Source organism: Sitophilus oryzae, unplaced genomic scaffold (assembly GCF_002938485.1).
Source record: "Sitophilus oryzae breed Bouriz unplaced genomic scaffold, Soryzae_2.0 scaffold_1389_pilon_pilon, whole genome shotgun sequence".
Classification (NCBI taxonomy): Eukaryota; Metazoa; Arthropoda; class Insecta; order Coleoptera; family Curculionidae; genus Sitophilus; species Sitophilus oryzae.
In genome coordinates this window covers 1,504,858-1,520,313 of record NW_022146047.1, presented here as the reverse complement: position 1 = coordinate 1,520,313, position 15,456 = coordinate 1,504,858, and the positions used below count along the sequence as shown (strand labels likewise).

The 15,456-nt window shown below is 35.2% G+C and overlaps 1 protein-coding gene across 1 annotated transcript in view; it reads left to right on the top strand.

Moving 5' to 3' along the window:
* LOC115875522 (ankyrin repeat domain-containing protein 33B-like) overlaps positions 1-15,456 on the top strand; it is a 185,134-nt gene that overhangs the window by 19,246 nt on the left and 150,432 nt on the right. Inside the window, exons 3-5 of the mRNA XM_030891001.1 lie at positions 2,125-2,328; positions 4,041-4,371; positions 5,089-5,309. Of these exons, the coding sequence (XP_030746861.1) occupies positions 2,125-2,328; positions 4,041-4,371; positions 5,089-5,309 (756 nt within the window). The remainder of the gene's footprint in view (positions 1-2,124; positions 2,329-4,040; positions 4,372-5,088; positions 5,310-15,456) is intronic.

The following is a 15,456-nucleotide window of genomic DNA, read 5'->3' as shown; positions in this document are numbered from 1 at the left end:
GTTTTATAAAAGAAGAACATAACTAAAATGTAAAGTTTTTGATTAGTTAAAATATCTAGGAAAATATTTGTCTGAGGGGTAGGCAACCTTAATAATATTTTGAAGATATATCAATTCCCCATTGAACAACGGAAAATATACTGGGTGTTCCATTTAAAATAAAGGAGTAACTTGCTTTTGAAAGTGACTGATATTCCATATTAATTTTGTCTCACCATGTATAACTTTTCGGGTCAAATTTTAATTTGGTTTAATAATTCAATGGTTACTGTAATTAAATATTAGGCTATACAAGGTCAACTAAAATTTAGGTAGCTGTTATCGAAATTTAAAATTTACTCTTCATTTTCACAAAATATGAAATATGTCAAAATCCTTAGATTTTAGGTATATGCTTCTTTAATAAAACTTTCCTTTATTTTTTTCCTAGAATGGAAAATCAATTTCTATATAGTATGTATGTTCCATTAGAAAAAAACACAACTTGGATGTGTAACTTTTGTTGGGGACACCCTGTATAATTTTATATATTTTTATAAAATGCTTTCAGTTAACCTTCATAAGCTGCCAAAATTTCATTTCGATATAAACTACCGTTCTCCTTGGAGCTTCCGCGGCGTATGAAAGGCGCCACCCTGTACAACCTTATAAATCAATTGGGTCCCACTTTGTTTAGTTAACTTATATCATATAGTCTCAGGGCTTTGACAAAAGCCAGTAGCTGAGACGGTTTAATACAGGGTGGTTCTCCATCTCCGATGTCAGTCGTACTAAAAATTGTGGTACGAATGCTTGTCATCTAGGCGCGCTCAGTGATGTGGTGTCCTGGTGTTTTCCTATTTCCTCCTCAGAATCTACATTTGCTGTTGTTTCTTCATTGCTTCCATTGCCTTGGTTCATTGAGAGTGTCCTGTTAAAAACCCCGTGACAACCCAAAGATTGTTCGTACTTCAGTCAAAAAAAAGAATCTTTGATTTTTCTCGGTTGTAAGTCCTGACAAATTTCTTCGAGTGTCTTAGACCGTTGGGGATTGCCATTCCAGTCCAGGTTCAGGATGGAGTCTTTTATGTTCGTGAGTTCTGATTTAAGTTGGTTTCCACTTGGAAAGCAGAACGGTTCTAGTCCGGTTAGAGGAATGTTCGCTAGATTGTTTGCTCTTTCATTACTTTCTATTCCCAGGTGAGCTCTATTTGAGGTAGAAAAACTTTTTTTCTTTGCCTAATTTGTTCAGCTTTCTCTAAAAACCAGTGAGTTTTTCGGAAAAACTCTTAAACACGTATATTTTATTTTGTTGTTTTACATATTTTAAGATTTTTTATAAATTTATACAGGGTGTTTCATAAAATATGACCATTGAGTAATCATGATTCTCCTTAAACTGCTTGACGTTTAAAGCTGATTTTTTTTAGTTACGCATTGGTATATCAACCAATAACAATATGCAGTGGTGTTAGGTCTAGGATAATCTCCATTACTGCTGTTGGGCACATTCTCATAGATCCTATGATGCAGATGCATGTCAGACGTTTTGCACAGGTTCTAGTCCGGTTAGAGGAATGTTCGCTAGATTGTTTGCTCTTTCATTACTTTCTATTCCTAGGTGAGCTCTATTTGAGGTAGAAAAACTTTATTTTCTTTGCCTAATTTGTTCAGCTTTCTCTAAAAATCAGTGAGTTTTTCGGAAAAACTCTTAAACACGCATATTTTATTTTGTTGTTTTACATATTTTAAGATTTTTTATAAATTTATACAGGGTGTTTCATAAAATATGACCATTGAGTAATCATGATTCTGCTTAAACTGCTTGACGTTTAAAGCTGATTTTTTTTAGTTACGCATTGGTATATCAACCAATAACAATATGCAGTGGTGTTAGGTCTAGGATTATCTCCATTACTGCTGTTGGGCACATTCTCATAGATCCTATGGTACAGGTGCATGTCAGGCGTTTTGCACAGGTTTTGCCTTCCTGTACGTTGCTTTAGTTTTGTGCACAAGTAACTGCTTACAACAATATTAACAAAGATATATGACAAATCAATTAAATTTTTATATTTCTAATCAAGCAAAAATATGTCTTAACTTGTTATAACGATTAATAATTATTATATTTATTTGTTACAGACAAATGTATCAGAACCCAACCGAGAGTTGTCAAGCAAACGATTTTGCGAACTGCCTTCCTTACGATATGGTCCTATGGGTGCCAAAGCTACAACGACGGGACCTTTGACGTTGATAGATAATGCCAGTGATATTCAGATATCCAGAGAACGAAAATATTCCTGGAGCAACAACGATTTGGATAAGGACAGACCTATCAGACCGGTAAGAAAAGTCAGTAGTTTTCGATATTTACTTATTCTTGACAAAATGGTGAAGGTAAATATAAACTGTTTCTCACACATCTATTATTAATATCCTTGTTTATATTAATATTAATAGTATCCCCATCAATAAAATAAAAAAGAAGAAATAAAAAGTCTCGCAATGCAGTTTTTCCAATACAAAAAGTTGAAAGATATCATGTAAAAGTCAGTTAATTTTAGTTTAGTGACATATTTATTATATTTACCGTATCAATATTAGACAACTTTAGGTATTTCTATAAAAAATTAGCGATCGACGTGATAACGCCGGAAAAATAAGGACCCGATCATTGTCGCCAAAATTAGGGTATTCCCCAACATACTATTGTAGGTACTTCCGGCGATTTAATTTGCAAATTGCAGGATATAGTCAAAGACTAGTGCTAATAGTTAATCTGTAATATAACTATGCATATAAGGAATTTCTTTGGAGAATAATAAGAAAAAAGAGAAAATTTGGAATGATTTGTAACTGTTTGATTTTCCAACCTGATTTCTTTGCACTAATTAATTATAAACTCTCGACATTCTCGATCGTTCTCGGAGAGCGTTCTTCAAAAATAAAATCTTGAACATTTTGTAGCACTACACTGTAGAACCTGAGTGACTTTCTAAAGTCTAATATTTTTTCAAACTTTCACAAACTTTGCAAAGTGAAATTTTACAAAATTATTTAGAGATATTTAATAATTATTACCAATATTATTACCAAACGATACTATTTCTCAATTAGTTTTGCGTGTTTATAAATGAAATTATCATAAATACAATTTTTGGTTAGGTTGGATTATTTAATGGAATGGTTGGATTAGGTTAATGGAAAAATTTTATATTCTCATCAATTCTCTGGACGGTAGAGATGAGTAACAAATCGCAAACTGCGATTTAATCGCAGCGATTTTAAAATCGCTATCACAACCTGCGATTGGCGCTCACTGGAAACTGCGACTGCGATTTTCTCTATTTGCGTGTTTCAATTTAGGCAATTAATATTACTATAGTTGCGGTTTGAAATTTTGCTGCGATTTGCCACTTTGTTGCGATTGTGATTTTGTAAACTAGGACCGTGATAACCTTCTATCTGCGAGTTTCAATTTTTAGGAGTTGCGATTTGCTGCCAATGTAATTTTGTGGTCCATTGAAGCATTTTATAGTAAACTGCGAAGGCATTTTTTCTCTGATTTTATTTATTTATAGAGAAGGTATTATTTTCTAGGGCCACGATCAATAATATACCGGGTGTTTCTCAAGAGTGGTTCGCCTCCATAACTTTTTTATTTTTTTTATAAAAACGAGATTTGGAGAAAATGTAAGCATATGACATAAATTAGGATTGATTGACGTATTCAATTCGTTTCGATCACTTCCTGTTTCATTGGAAATGACTACAACTCAAAAGTTGTAGTTGGTTAGTTTTTAAATGGCACCCTCGGTATTTTTTTACTTAATTCGATAGAAAATGACACTCTGAATATAATGCCTAGTACAATATTTAAATATTAATATCGCAATCGCAGGATACAGTCGCAGCGATTTATCGGCCACACCAAATCGATCCCCTGAGTGCGAGTCAAAAAAACCGCCGCGCCGAGACAGATTTTCTATATTAATCCGGCTATAATAAATACCCTTTCGATTATTTTAAAATATCCTTTAACAAATCTCTTCCAGCCTCGCCGCGTCAGGTTTACCCTGCCACCGCCCGATGGCGCCACCGACACCGATCCACCCCGACGCCGCCAGAGCGACGTCGGCGTCGGCTCGCGCGACGTAAACACGAAAAAAGCGACGCCGGCCGCCGTCTTCAGTCAACGACCGATCGTCGCCGCGACGCGAAATATAACGAGCGGCATCGTCAAAGCGGAGGAAAAGCGCGTGGAAAAGCCGCCGCCGCGAAGACGGAAAAGTCTAGCGCGACGTTTCGAAAAGTTCCGGCACCATCATCAGGCTAAGAGAGGTTACGAGTCGGAAGCAGTAGAAGTACCGGTTAGTGTCAGTCCAGGTGAGTTTTAGTAGATTGTTAGCAACCTGAAAACATTTGTTTTAACGCACTTGTAAACAGTACAAAAAAATTTATACAGGATGAGTATTAAAAAAGTGCAAATATTTTCAGGGCTGGTAGATCTCGATAAAAGAACAAATTTTTTCTTTATCGTTTTTCAAATAAAACGAAAAAAACCTCATAGACGTGTTTCTGGAGTCGAAATATACTACCTTAAAAATATTTACACTTATTTAAGATTCACCCTGTACAGAAAGGTTGCCTTTTATAATTTGTATACCGGGTGCGTCTCAAAAGTGGCTCACCCCTATAAGTTTTTATTTTTTCGCATAAAAAACGAGGTTTAGTATGTTAGTATATGACATAAATTAGAATTGATTGACGTATTCAATTGTTTCTGGTCACTTCCTGTTTCACCGGAAATTACTACAACTTTTGATTTTTAAATGGCACCATCGGTATTTTTTTACTTTATTCGATAGAATATGAAATTCTGAATAGAATGACATACCATATGTCAATTTTTGACATTCTCGCTTAATAAAAAATTGTATTTTAAATTTCAATCTAGAGTTGCCATGGCTATGCTTAAAACACTAACTCTGCATCAAAGAGCCTTGGAAAAATAGATTTGATGGTTTAATGTTTTTAGTGTCTTGTCTTATAATATTGCGAAAATTGATATAATCTTTAAATATCTATTACCCTAATTTCCAGGTGTCCGAGACAGAGTCCACCCGACTGGCCGCTACGTCAGAGGCACGCTGTCCCCCACGTCCAACCAGGGCCCCCAGGAGCCGCCCCTCACGCCAGGGGGGTTGGCGCTGCTGGGGGCCGCCCGCGATGGGGACGATCAGGCTCTCAGGGATCTGCTGAGGAGAGCGCTGGCCATTGGTATCAGCGATACGGATTTGAATGCTACTGATTCTAGTGGAAGGGTGAGTTTTTAAAACATTATCTTTTAGAAAAATGTTAACGTGGTTTTTATAATTTTAAAGACGTCTTACTATTTTATCCATTTATTGTCTAATGGAGAGAACTTATATTACGATCTATTGTGACCCAGTAACAGAAACTAAATTTTACTCTGAAGTCGCCATTATGATTGTCATCATATCTCAGTGTAATATGCCATCAAAGTTTGCATACACCATCAGCATCATCATTTACAGCTTCTTCAACCATTTTCAATTATGGCATAGCGTCCCTCACATATTTAGATAGTCTCATTGTAGTTGGTCCCATTGTTGTCTTCTAGGTCTCTGAATTCCTCGTGGGTACCATACTGTAATTTTTGTGGTCCCTCTGTTGCCCGTTTTTCTTGCCAGGTGTCCTGCTATTGGAGGAGCTATATTAGACTCTTCTTAATAGACTTAATAATTAGATTATAACATATTTTTAGTATAAGCACAACCAATTTTTGTACATCTTAATCTAGGTAAAGATAGAATGGATTAATGTTTTTCAATTAATGCTAAACTTAATGCTACATTGATGCTCACATGTAAGAAATAGAAAACGTGGTTTGAATTCGCCCTGCTATTAATTATAGGCATACTAATATTTTATACGATACAAACACGTGCTTCGATGTTATCTATCCCTCTCTTGTTCTCCTTCACCGCGAGGTTTATGCCTTTGACATAGCACCGGTATCCGGTATATCGCCTTCCTATCTTGGCATGAACACAAATAGGGATATATGAATAACTTATCTCTTTCAGCTACATTATACTATAGTTGTCTTCGTCGTTGAAGCTTAAAAGGCTTACAGAATTTAGTGTGCAATATTTATGATAGTCGCTTTAGTAAATTGAGGTGCCTCTGGTGTATAGTATAACATACAGTGTGAGTCAAATACTATGCAGAAGTTTGATAAATATAAAAAATATGTAATCTCTTAGACAGATGATACATGATAGATACATGATAGATACATGATAGATACATGATAGAGACTTTTTTTGTAGATAATTCAATTTCCTACAAATATATGAGACGAGATATTTTTTCCAAGTAGTAGATACCGAGATATGAATTTTTCTTTCTAATAATGAGGAAAAATAGAAAACTGAATGGCGGATGACCTTCCTATTAAAATTAAGAGCTCATACTTGGAGATAGTGATGGGTAAAACTGTTATTTTTAGATAACAGTTGAAACTGTTATAGTTATTTATAAAAAACAGCTTAAAATAACAGCTAAAAAATAACAGGTTTCTTAATTTTATTGCTAAATATCTGAAAGAGTATGAGGCGGTCACCGCCAGGCGTATTAACGCAGTTGCAAGTTGCAACAATAACGTGCTCGATGGTAGTATTTCCAGGGTGTCAAAACATTTCTAAATATCGATTGTTATCTAAATACCTCTCTAAAAACGGTGGTTGTTTACAAATAAGCGCTGTTTACAAATTGCGATATAAAAAAAGCCAAAATTCGGCCACTTGTCTATACCTATACATTCCGATCTACCTTCGCCCTGCCCCTCGATCCGCCTGAATTGCGTAGTACAGGGTGCATCTCACTCGACGGGCGAGAAGCTCTTAGTCATGGTTTTGCGGTCAAAAAATAGCAATATAAGAAAATGTGTAGTATATTCTTCCTTCATAAGTAAACCAACTACACACTAGAGTTCGAATTAATTTTACATTTAAACTAGCGTGTACTCGTGACTTCGTTCGCGTCGAATTAAATAATTTGTAATGGTGATGATAAAGCAAGAATTTCCATTAACATACAAACTGGATAAAATTTTCTCACATTTGCCAAAAATAAGCTTTAAACGTCGAACAGTTTAAGCAGAATCGTGGTTAATCAATTACTCAACTTTTTCGAACACCCTGTATGATTTTTTAAAAAATTTCAAAATATGTAAAAAAAAATAAATTATGCGTGTCCAAGCGTTTTCCCGAAAGACTAACCGTTTTTTAAATAACAAATATTTTAATATTTGAGGGGCGTTTTTACCCTCTTGGAATTTGAGATTCGAGAAACCCCTCCTTATCGAACCTCAACCCCACAGTCAATCCGTTTGCCAAAAATCAGCTTTAAACGTCAAGCAGTTTAAGCACAATCGTGATTACTCAATGGTCATATTTTATGAAACACCCTGTATATATTTTTAAAAAATCTTAAAATATGTAAAACAACAAAATAAAATATACGTGCTTAAGAGTTGTTCCGAAAAACTCACCGGTTTTTAAATAAAAAAAATCTATATTTGAGGGTGGTTTCACCCCTTAGAATTCGTGTTTCGAAAAATCCCTTCTTATCGAACCTCTACACCCTAAAGTCAATCCGTTTTCCAAAAATCAGCTTTTTACGTCAAGGGCTTTAAGCAGGATCGTGATTAATCAATGACCAAATTTTTCAAAACACCCTGTATACATTTTTAAAAAATCTTAAAATATTATTCTGAAAATTTTTCAGAATAAATAAATACCTAAATATTGAAACTTACTAACTAACTACTGAAACATACAGCGCCATAATATCTCGACCCCCGCCCGTTTTGCTCGTAACAGGTTGAAAAACAATGTATCTAAAACAACTGATGCGTTATTCTCCAACCTGTTTCGAACCTCCATCGACAATCGACCGATGCAGCAGCGTTACTTTCCCACTCCGAGTATCTCGACCGCCGCTCTGTTATGCTCGTAACAGGTTAAAAAACAACGTATCTAAAATGACTGCTTCTCCAAACCGTTGCGAGCCTCCATCGACAATCGACCGATGCAGCAGCGTTCCTTTCCCACTCCTGTTATCTCGACCGCCCGGCGTTATGCCCGCAACTGTTTCAAAAAAGCTGCTTCTTTTTTATCCTATTATTTTTAAGCTGTTGCCAGCCCCACAGGACCATCGACCGATGCAGTTACGTTCGCCGCGCCGCGCTGTAGCGCATTTCCCACTCCGTTGTCGATGGTTGTCGAAATAACATGTTTTCCATCCATAATCCATACTAGTTGTTTTTTTGGAATTGCTTCGAGCAGCATCGAATTTCGTGGCGGTATAGAGCGCCGACTTCGTTTCACGAACGGTCGATCTCTGCGTATCGTTATTTTATATCTGTTATTTTTTAAGAGTAGTAACGGTTGCGTTATGTTATTTCGAAATAATTGTTATAAAATAACAGATAGTTAAATAACAACCCATCACTACTTGGAGAGAATTTTTTTGAGGTGTCTACCAACCTTTTTTCAGAGTATAAAGTGACAAAAATACTCAATTTTTTTAACACATCCTAGTTCATCTATTAGATACCTTGTGAATGCGGTGAGTTGTATATTGGAGAGAAAACTTTTTTTAAATGTACGTCTTAAAGAACATAAAAACACATGCACACAAAATTATTTGAAAGATTGTAAATTGCTAGAGTCTGAAGAAGATATTTAAAAATAAGAGTATACCAGAATATACTCGTATTTTGATTTTTAAAAAAAATTGGTGTGTCATTTTTACGACGAGATAATAATAAAAACTATAACCCACTGGTTTTATTTTTCATTGTAGATATATTTGTGTAACTATCATTTATTTTATTTCACCATCATAATCATAATGTCCAGCTTCTGCACCCATTTCCAATTATGGTGTAACCTCCGTCACATATTTAGTAACCTACTCTCTTTGTAGTTCAGCTCAGTGTTGTCTATTGTTGGCTATGCGGGCCCAAGTTATCCCTGCTAATTTCCTAATATCATGGTCCCATCTCCATTGATTCTGTGGATACCTGGATCTTTTGTCGTATCCACTCTATTCATTTACGGTCTCTCTTGGTTATTCCCAGCACATTTCGTTCCATTGAGCGTTGTGCGATCTGCAGTTTTCTTATAGTGTCCGTTTTAAGGTTGATTCTCACTATACCTTCCGTTCCATTCCATATCCGTTCCGTGTTTTAATTGTATTGACGCTATACGTAAGCTTCCGTTCCGTATCAGTTCCATACTTTTTTTGTAAAATTTATATCATTACGAAAGTTCAATTTTAAAAATTCGTATTTTTTTGAAAAAGGTAATAGATTTAATTAAGAGGTGAAAGAATAAATAAATATCAGTAAAATTTTAACAGAGCTGGTACAAATGTAAGAACTTGACAACGCTGTTTCCGAGACGCTTCAGTCCGTCCGCCAAAAAAATATATGGAAGGAAAGGATATGGAACGGAAGAGAAACGGAATGGATAGTAGATTGTCCTATTCATTTAAAAGATATAATATCTTATGTGAACGGAAGTGAAACGGAAGGGAGCTGATATGAAAGGTATAGTGAGAATCAACCTTATATTATAATGTTTCCCTTTCATAGATATTGACCAGATTACAAATTTTTGTAGTATTGTAAAGTTTGTTCGTAAGTTCATTCAAAACATTCTTAACAATATAATTTTTATTTTAACATCTTCATTTATTTGTCTAAAGTGCTATCTGTATCACTCCAAAAAAATTATAGAAAATACAAATATATTAATTGTATATCATAGTTCAAAAAACATCTGAGAATTGATGGCATATTTATTTAGTAGTAAGGATTCTTTAAAGGAATGTATTAGAAAATTACACTGAGAGGAGTTTGCTTATGCGTAGAATCTGACATTGATTAATTAGTTGTTTAGCAGCATCATGTACATCGAGGCTTTTCTGAACAGAATAGTTTTTCATCCACATTGGGTTTATAAATCGCGAACAACACCAATTTTTTTTATTTTCATTCAAAGTGGCATAAATATCTGCCCAGAAATCACAACGAACAAACAAAAGAAAAGAATCAATCGAATATGTCGTTTTTACTTTTATAAGACATAATTTCAATAAATATTCAAACAGCTAACTACGGAATACGTTTTTCTGCAAAAGAATTCTATGTAGTACATGCACACACGTATTCCAGCGTTTCCACTTGAATAAAAAATGCGAAATGGGTTAATTTGCAGCCAAAGAGAAAACTACTCGATCAGACGCAAGGCGGCGCGGCGGCCACGAGGTCGGCAAACTGAATTTAAGGGCACCTCGCCTCCAATCACCCTAATTGACGATTCCGACGACGGAACTGCATCCATTCGCAACGAGAACACCCGACGGACTGATTTAAATATTAGACTCGGTTTTATGCAAATCCCTACATTTTTCCAGGTTTTATTCCATTGAAATATGGATTAGGTGGAGGTTTGATAAAATGTAATGCCGGCGAAATTTGGTCTCTAATGTTGGTAGCAAAATTCAGGGTACTTAAAACACATCCAGATGAATTTGAACTTCCTAACTGACAAAAGAGTGTATGACAAGGGGGACGGGATATTTCCAAAGCTGTTTACAGCAACACTAGAAGACATTTTCAGTCAACTGGACTGGACAAACAAAGGATTAAAAATAGATGGAAAATATCTTAACCATCGAAGATTCGCTAATGACATAATCCAAATTTCCAATAGTCATGAAGAACTACAAACACTAATTAACGAACTAAATACAGCCAGCAAAAAGTGGGTCTCAAAGAGGATTTAGCAAAAACTAAAGTACTGTGCAACGAACCAGTGGAAAGAAAAGACATTCTAAGTGTGTGATACAGTGTTTACTAGTTGTATACCGTGCACTCAAGATTCTAAAGAATTTTTTGTAATATAACAAATAATTATTAAAATGATGAAATCTGACGTCGGTATATGAGACATACAATGTCAATGTTTATGCACAATGTACATACAAGTCATATGTATGTGTGATACTTCGTACCATAGTTGTGCCTATAGTACACACCTTGTAAAAATGTGACATATACACATAATATAAATATCTATATAGACACTTTGTAATAGTGTACTGTTGTGTCTACATTCTAGCATGAAATGAAGCTGTGCACACGCGCGGATAGCCTCAGCGTAGATACGCCGACCAAGTGTATCTTATGTGTCCTTATGGTGTCCTCTCTCCTTTCTCCTTTCTAGGAGTGGTATGTGTTAGCAGCCATTATTGTTTTATCATTCGGAAACTCTATATAAATGTTCTGTTTGTGTGTAGTTTAAAAGAGATATTGAGGTAAGCACAGGTTTTTAATTACCTTTTGCACCTTTTTAAGTGTATTATTAATATTATAGGAGCGAGAGACTCTTCCCTTACTCGATACCCAATTTACCAAATTTTGACTCCAATGAATGAAAACTCCAAATATTCTCGTATAATGATAAAGAGGTTAGCTCTGCAATATAATTTTTTTAAATTTGGAAATAATAAAAATCTAAATGGACTAGAGATAGAAAGATTTAAACGCTTCACAGAACTTCTTACACTGATATTCGGTAAGTTATTGATGGATCAATATACAGATATGTTTAATATTCAATAATCAGTTTCATATAAAATTTAAGGGTGATAATATATATAATCTGGAAATAAAATACAACAAAGTCCAACAGAGTGCTCGATGAATGAGTATGCTAACAAACCAACTGCTTGGAGGGAAAAGAGGAGAAAAAAATGACTAAACGAGGTCCACCAAATCGTGGCGATATACCAGTGTTTACCATTTTAGTATGTTGTTATACTAGGTACTTATATTTTTAACACATTTTGATACAAATTCTGTTCTTTTACAGTGTTTTCTTACTTCTGGTTTCTGCAGTGTAAATAATTATTATTATTGTGTTATTTGCGCTATTGAGTTCCATGATATAAAGAAATATAATAATTTTATTTTTTAACCACTTAATCCATTTTATGGAAGAAAAATGGTACATTTAATACAAATTGGAACGAATTTTAAGGCTACTTCTCTTGAACTTACGATCAAGATACTTTTGGAAAATACAAAGTTTTGCCTTCCTAATTTTCGTTCTAAAAATATATAATTGGCATCATTGAATAAATATTTCGTAAAAAGAACGAAAAGTTAGGCATCAAAACTTGTATTATTTCTTAAATTCGTTCATAAGAAGTAGTTTTATCTAGCACAAGATGTATATACGAAGCAAAATACATACGTATACACGCGGTAGTCACAACTGCAATGTGTAAACAGAGTTTAAACGTAATACACAAGCACTGTGTATCCCTTACTTTGTGTATACGTAAATGCTATACTGTGGCTACATTGTGAGGCGGACGTTTAACCTTTGTGCAAACGTGTTGAACTACAATGTGTAAACGTAGCATATTTACATCGGGGGAATTGTGTCACACTGTGTCTACATCCAATAATGTGAACACATCGTAAATGTGATTTGATGTGCTGTATGGGAAGTTAGCATGGAAGAAACTATAATATGGAAGAAACTGTATTATGGAGGAAACTATCATATTCAAATCTAGATGCCACTTTATCTAAAGAAGAAAACATTCGACCAATGTGTACTACCAGTCATGACCAATGCATGTGAAACCTGGACACTTAAAATGGACATCATAAGAAGACTGCAAGTCGTACAACGCTCAATGGAACAAAATATGCTGGGAATAACCAAGAGAGACCGTAAAAGAATAGAGTGAATACGACTAAAGACCCAGGTAATAAATGTCCACAGGGTAAAATATCTCAAGTGGCAATAGACAGGACACCTGGCAAGAAGGACTGACAACAGATAGATCACAAAAATTACAGCATGGTACCCACGAGGAATATGACGTTTACGAGGAATATGACAAGAGACCTAGAGGAAGACCAAATCTGATATGGGACCATGATATTAGGAAATTAGCAGGGATATAGATACAGGGTGGTCCGAACTGTATTTCGGAAACTTCGGTACTATATACTGCAGATAAAAATGAGAAAAAAAGTTCCTATAAATATATGTCCTAAAATGTTTAGTTTTGGAAATACAGAGTGTAGAAGATTCTTCGTTTGGGTGTTTTTTTGTCATGAGAAATTTGATTTTGGTGATGTCAATATGACTCCTATTTGTAGGGGGCGCCATCTACATGTATTTTAACTGTGTGTGAAAAAATATACATTTCCGTAATTTTTTACGTAAAAAATGTCTCTTGGTAAAAATCGCTACGAACAACCGTTCTCAAGATATTTAGAATGGAAATGTTGAATATATGTCAATGACAGTGACATTACAAAAACAATAAACTCTATGTTATATATGTATTGTTGTTGTTGAGGACCCAAAATACACACACCGGAAAAACCTAGGGATATTATTTTATTAAAGTTAAAAATAAATGTTTTGAATAAACAACCATATATTTGTAGGCCGATTCTTTCTACTTCGATTAAACGAAGTAGTCACACTAGTTATTTCTAAATTTGGGATATTTGCAGAAGTGTTTGTGCATTTTTTGTCAAATGTATAAAAAGCACCTAGCATCAATTGTTCGAATTTAGCCTGTACTGGCTATGTTTTTATGATAACTGGCCAGAATTAATTCAAATAACTCTGTTTAGTATTAAACGACATTATGGAGCGTAGACATCTTAACAGAGACGAAATGCTAAGGGCCATGGGTATGCTCGAAGCTGGAATGCGCCAAATCGATGTAGCTAGTGCATTAAATACAGCGCAAAGTGTAATATCGCGATTAAGTGCACGCTACCATGAAAGTGGTGATGTTGCTGAAAGGTACACAGGGCGACATCGCAATACTACCCCTCAGCAAGATCATTTTTTACAATTAAATGCTCGACGCCGAACGACTCTAACAGCACCAGAGCTTAGTTTAATTCTCCAGGAAACACATAATGTAACCGTTAGTCCTGACACTGTTCGCAATAGATTAAGAGAGGTCAACTTAAGAAGCAGACGCCCCTGGAGAGCTCAACCCTTAACGAGAGGAAATCGAGAGGTACGATATTTGTGGGCTCAAGATCATGTTCAGTGGTCGAATGAACAATGGGCCAATGTTCTCTTCACGGATGAGTCACACTTTGGAATTCATCCGGATTCGAGAAGGCTTAGGGTATGGAGAGAACCGGGAAATCTTATTCGGTTGGATCATGTTCAGGAAGTGCACCCTTATCAAGGTGGAACAGTTATGGTCTGGGGAGGAGTACAGTTAGGCCGAAAAACCGATCTCGTTTTTCTTGAAAGGTTTCTAACAGGAATCACATATCGTGATTTAATTCTTGAGCCTGTCGTGTTACCATATGCCAATGATTTTGGTAGAAACTTCATCCTCATGCATGACAATGCACGGCCTCATACTACCAGAGTGGTAAGTGAGTTTATCAATGCTCCTCAATTAAACATCTTACCCTGGCCGGCACAATCTCCTGACCTCAACCCCATCGAGCACGTATGAGACGCGGTCCAATGAAGAATTTTGAGAATGGGTATGCCTAGTGAAACTCGTAGGGACCTGGTTCGGGCCGTGAATGCAGCGTGGCAGGCTGTACCTCAAGAAGAGATCGACGACCTGATCAGGAGCATGGAGAGACGATGTAGGGCTGTAGTAAACAGTAGAGGAGGCCATACCCTTTATTAAGTAAAAATGGTTTAATCTTTTCTTTTTAATTCACAGTTTAGAATAAAAAAAATGTGTGTATTTTTTTGAGTTCAATAAAAATGAAGGTAAATTTGAAAAATTCGGCATTTTTATTTCCAATACGTCCTGTAAACTATTTGTTTATTTTAATCTTATTATATCAGAAATGCAAATAATAAAATTACTGACGATGGCTGGATAAAATTGTAATATCCCTAGACTTTTCCGGTGTGTATATACTAAAATTGTTGTAAATCGTTACTGTCTTATTGAAAAGCGAATATCTCCAATAAAAATAAAGTTAATGAGATGAATCAAAAAACAAACTAACGAGAAAAGACGTACCTAGATGATAAAATAATCTTTCAATTCCTTGCTTTCTTAATATATTCCACAGGGTGTTTCAAACTTTCACCTAAACATCAATATATTGTTTTACCTCGTACAATTCACGGATGGAAATTTTGATTTTTAATTTAGAAAGAGACACTAAAAAGTTAAATAATTTGGCTACAAATTGCTTAAAAAATCATCAAAATCGGCCCACTAGAACAAAACATATTAAACTTTAAAATACATCAAAATTTCGTTGGTTTTCTGGTTTCTCAGCAGAGATTTTATTTCGATGTACAAAATAATGTATGAAAATGCTAATTGGGAATGACCATA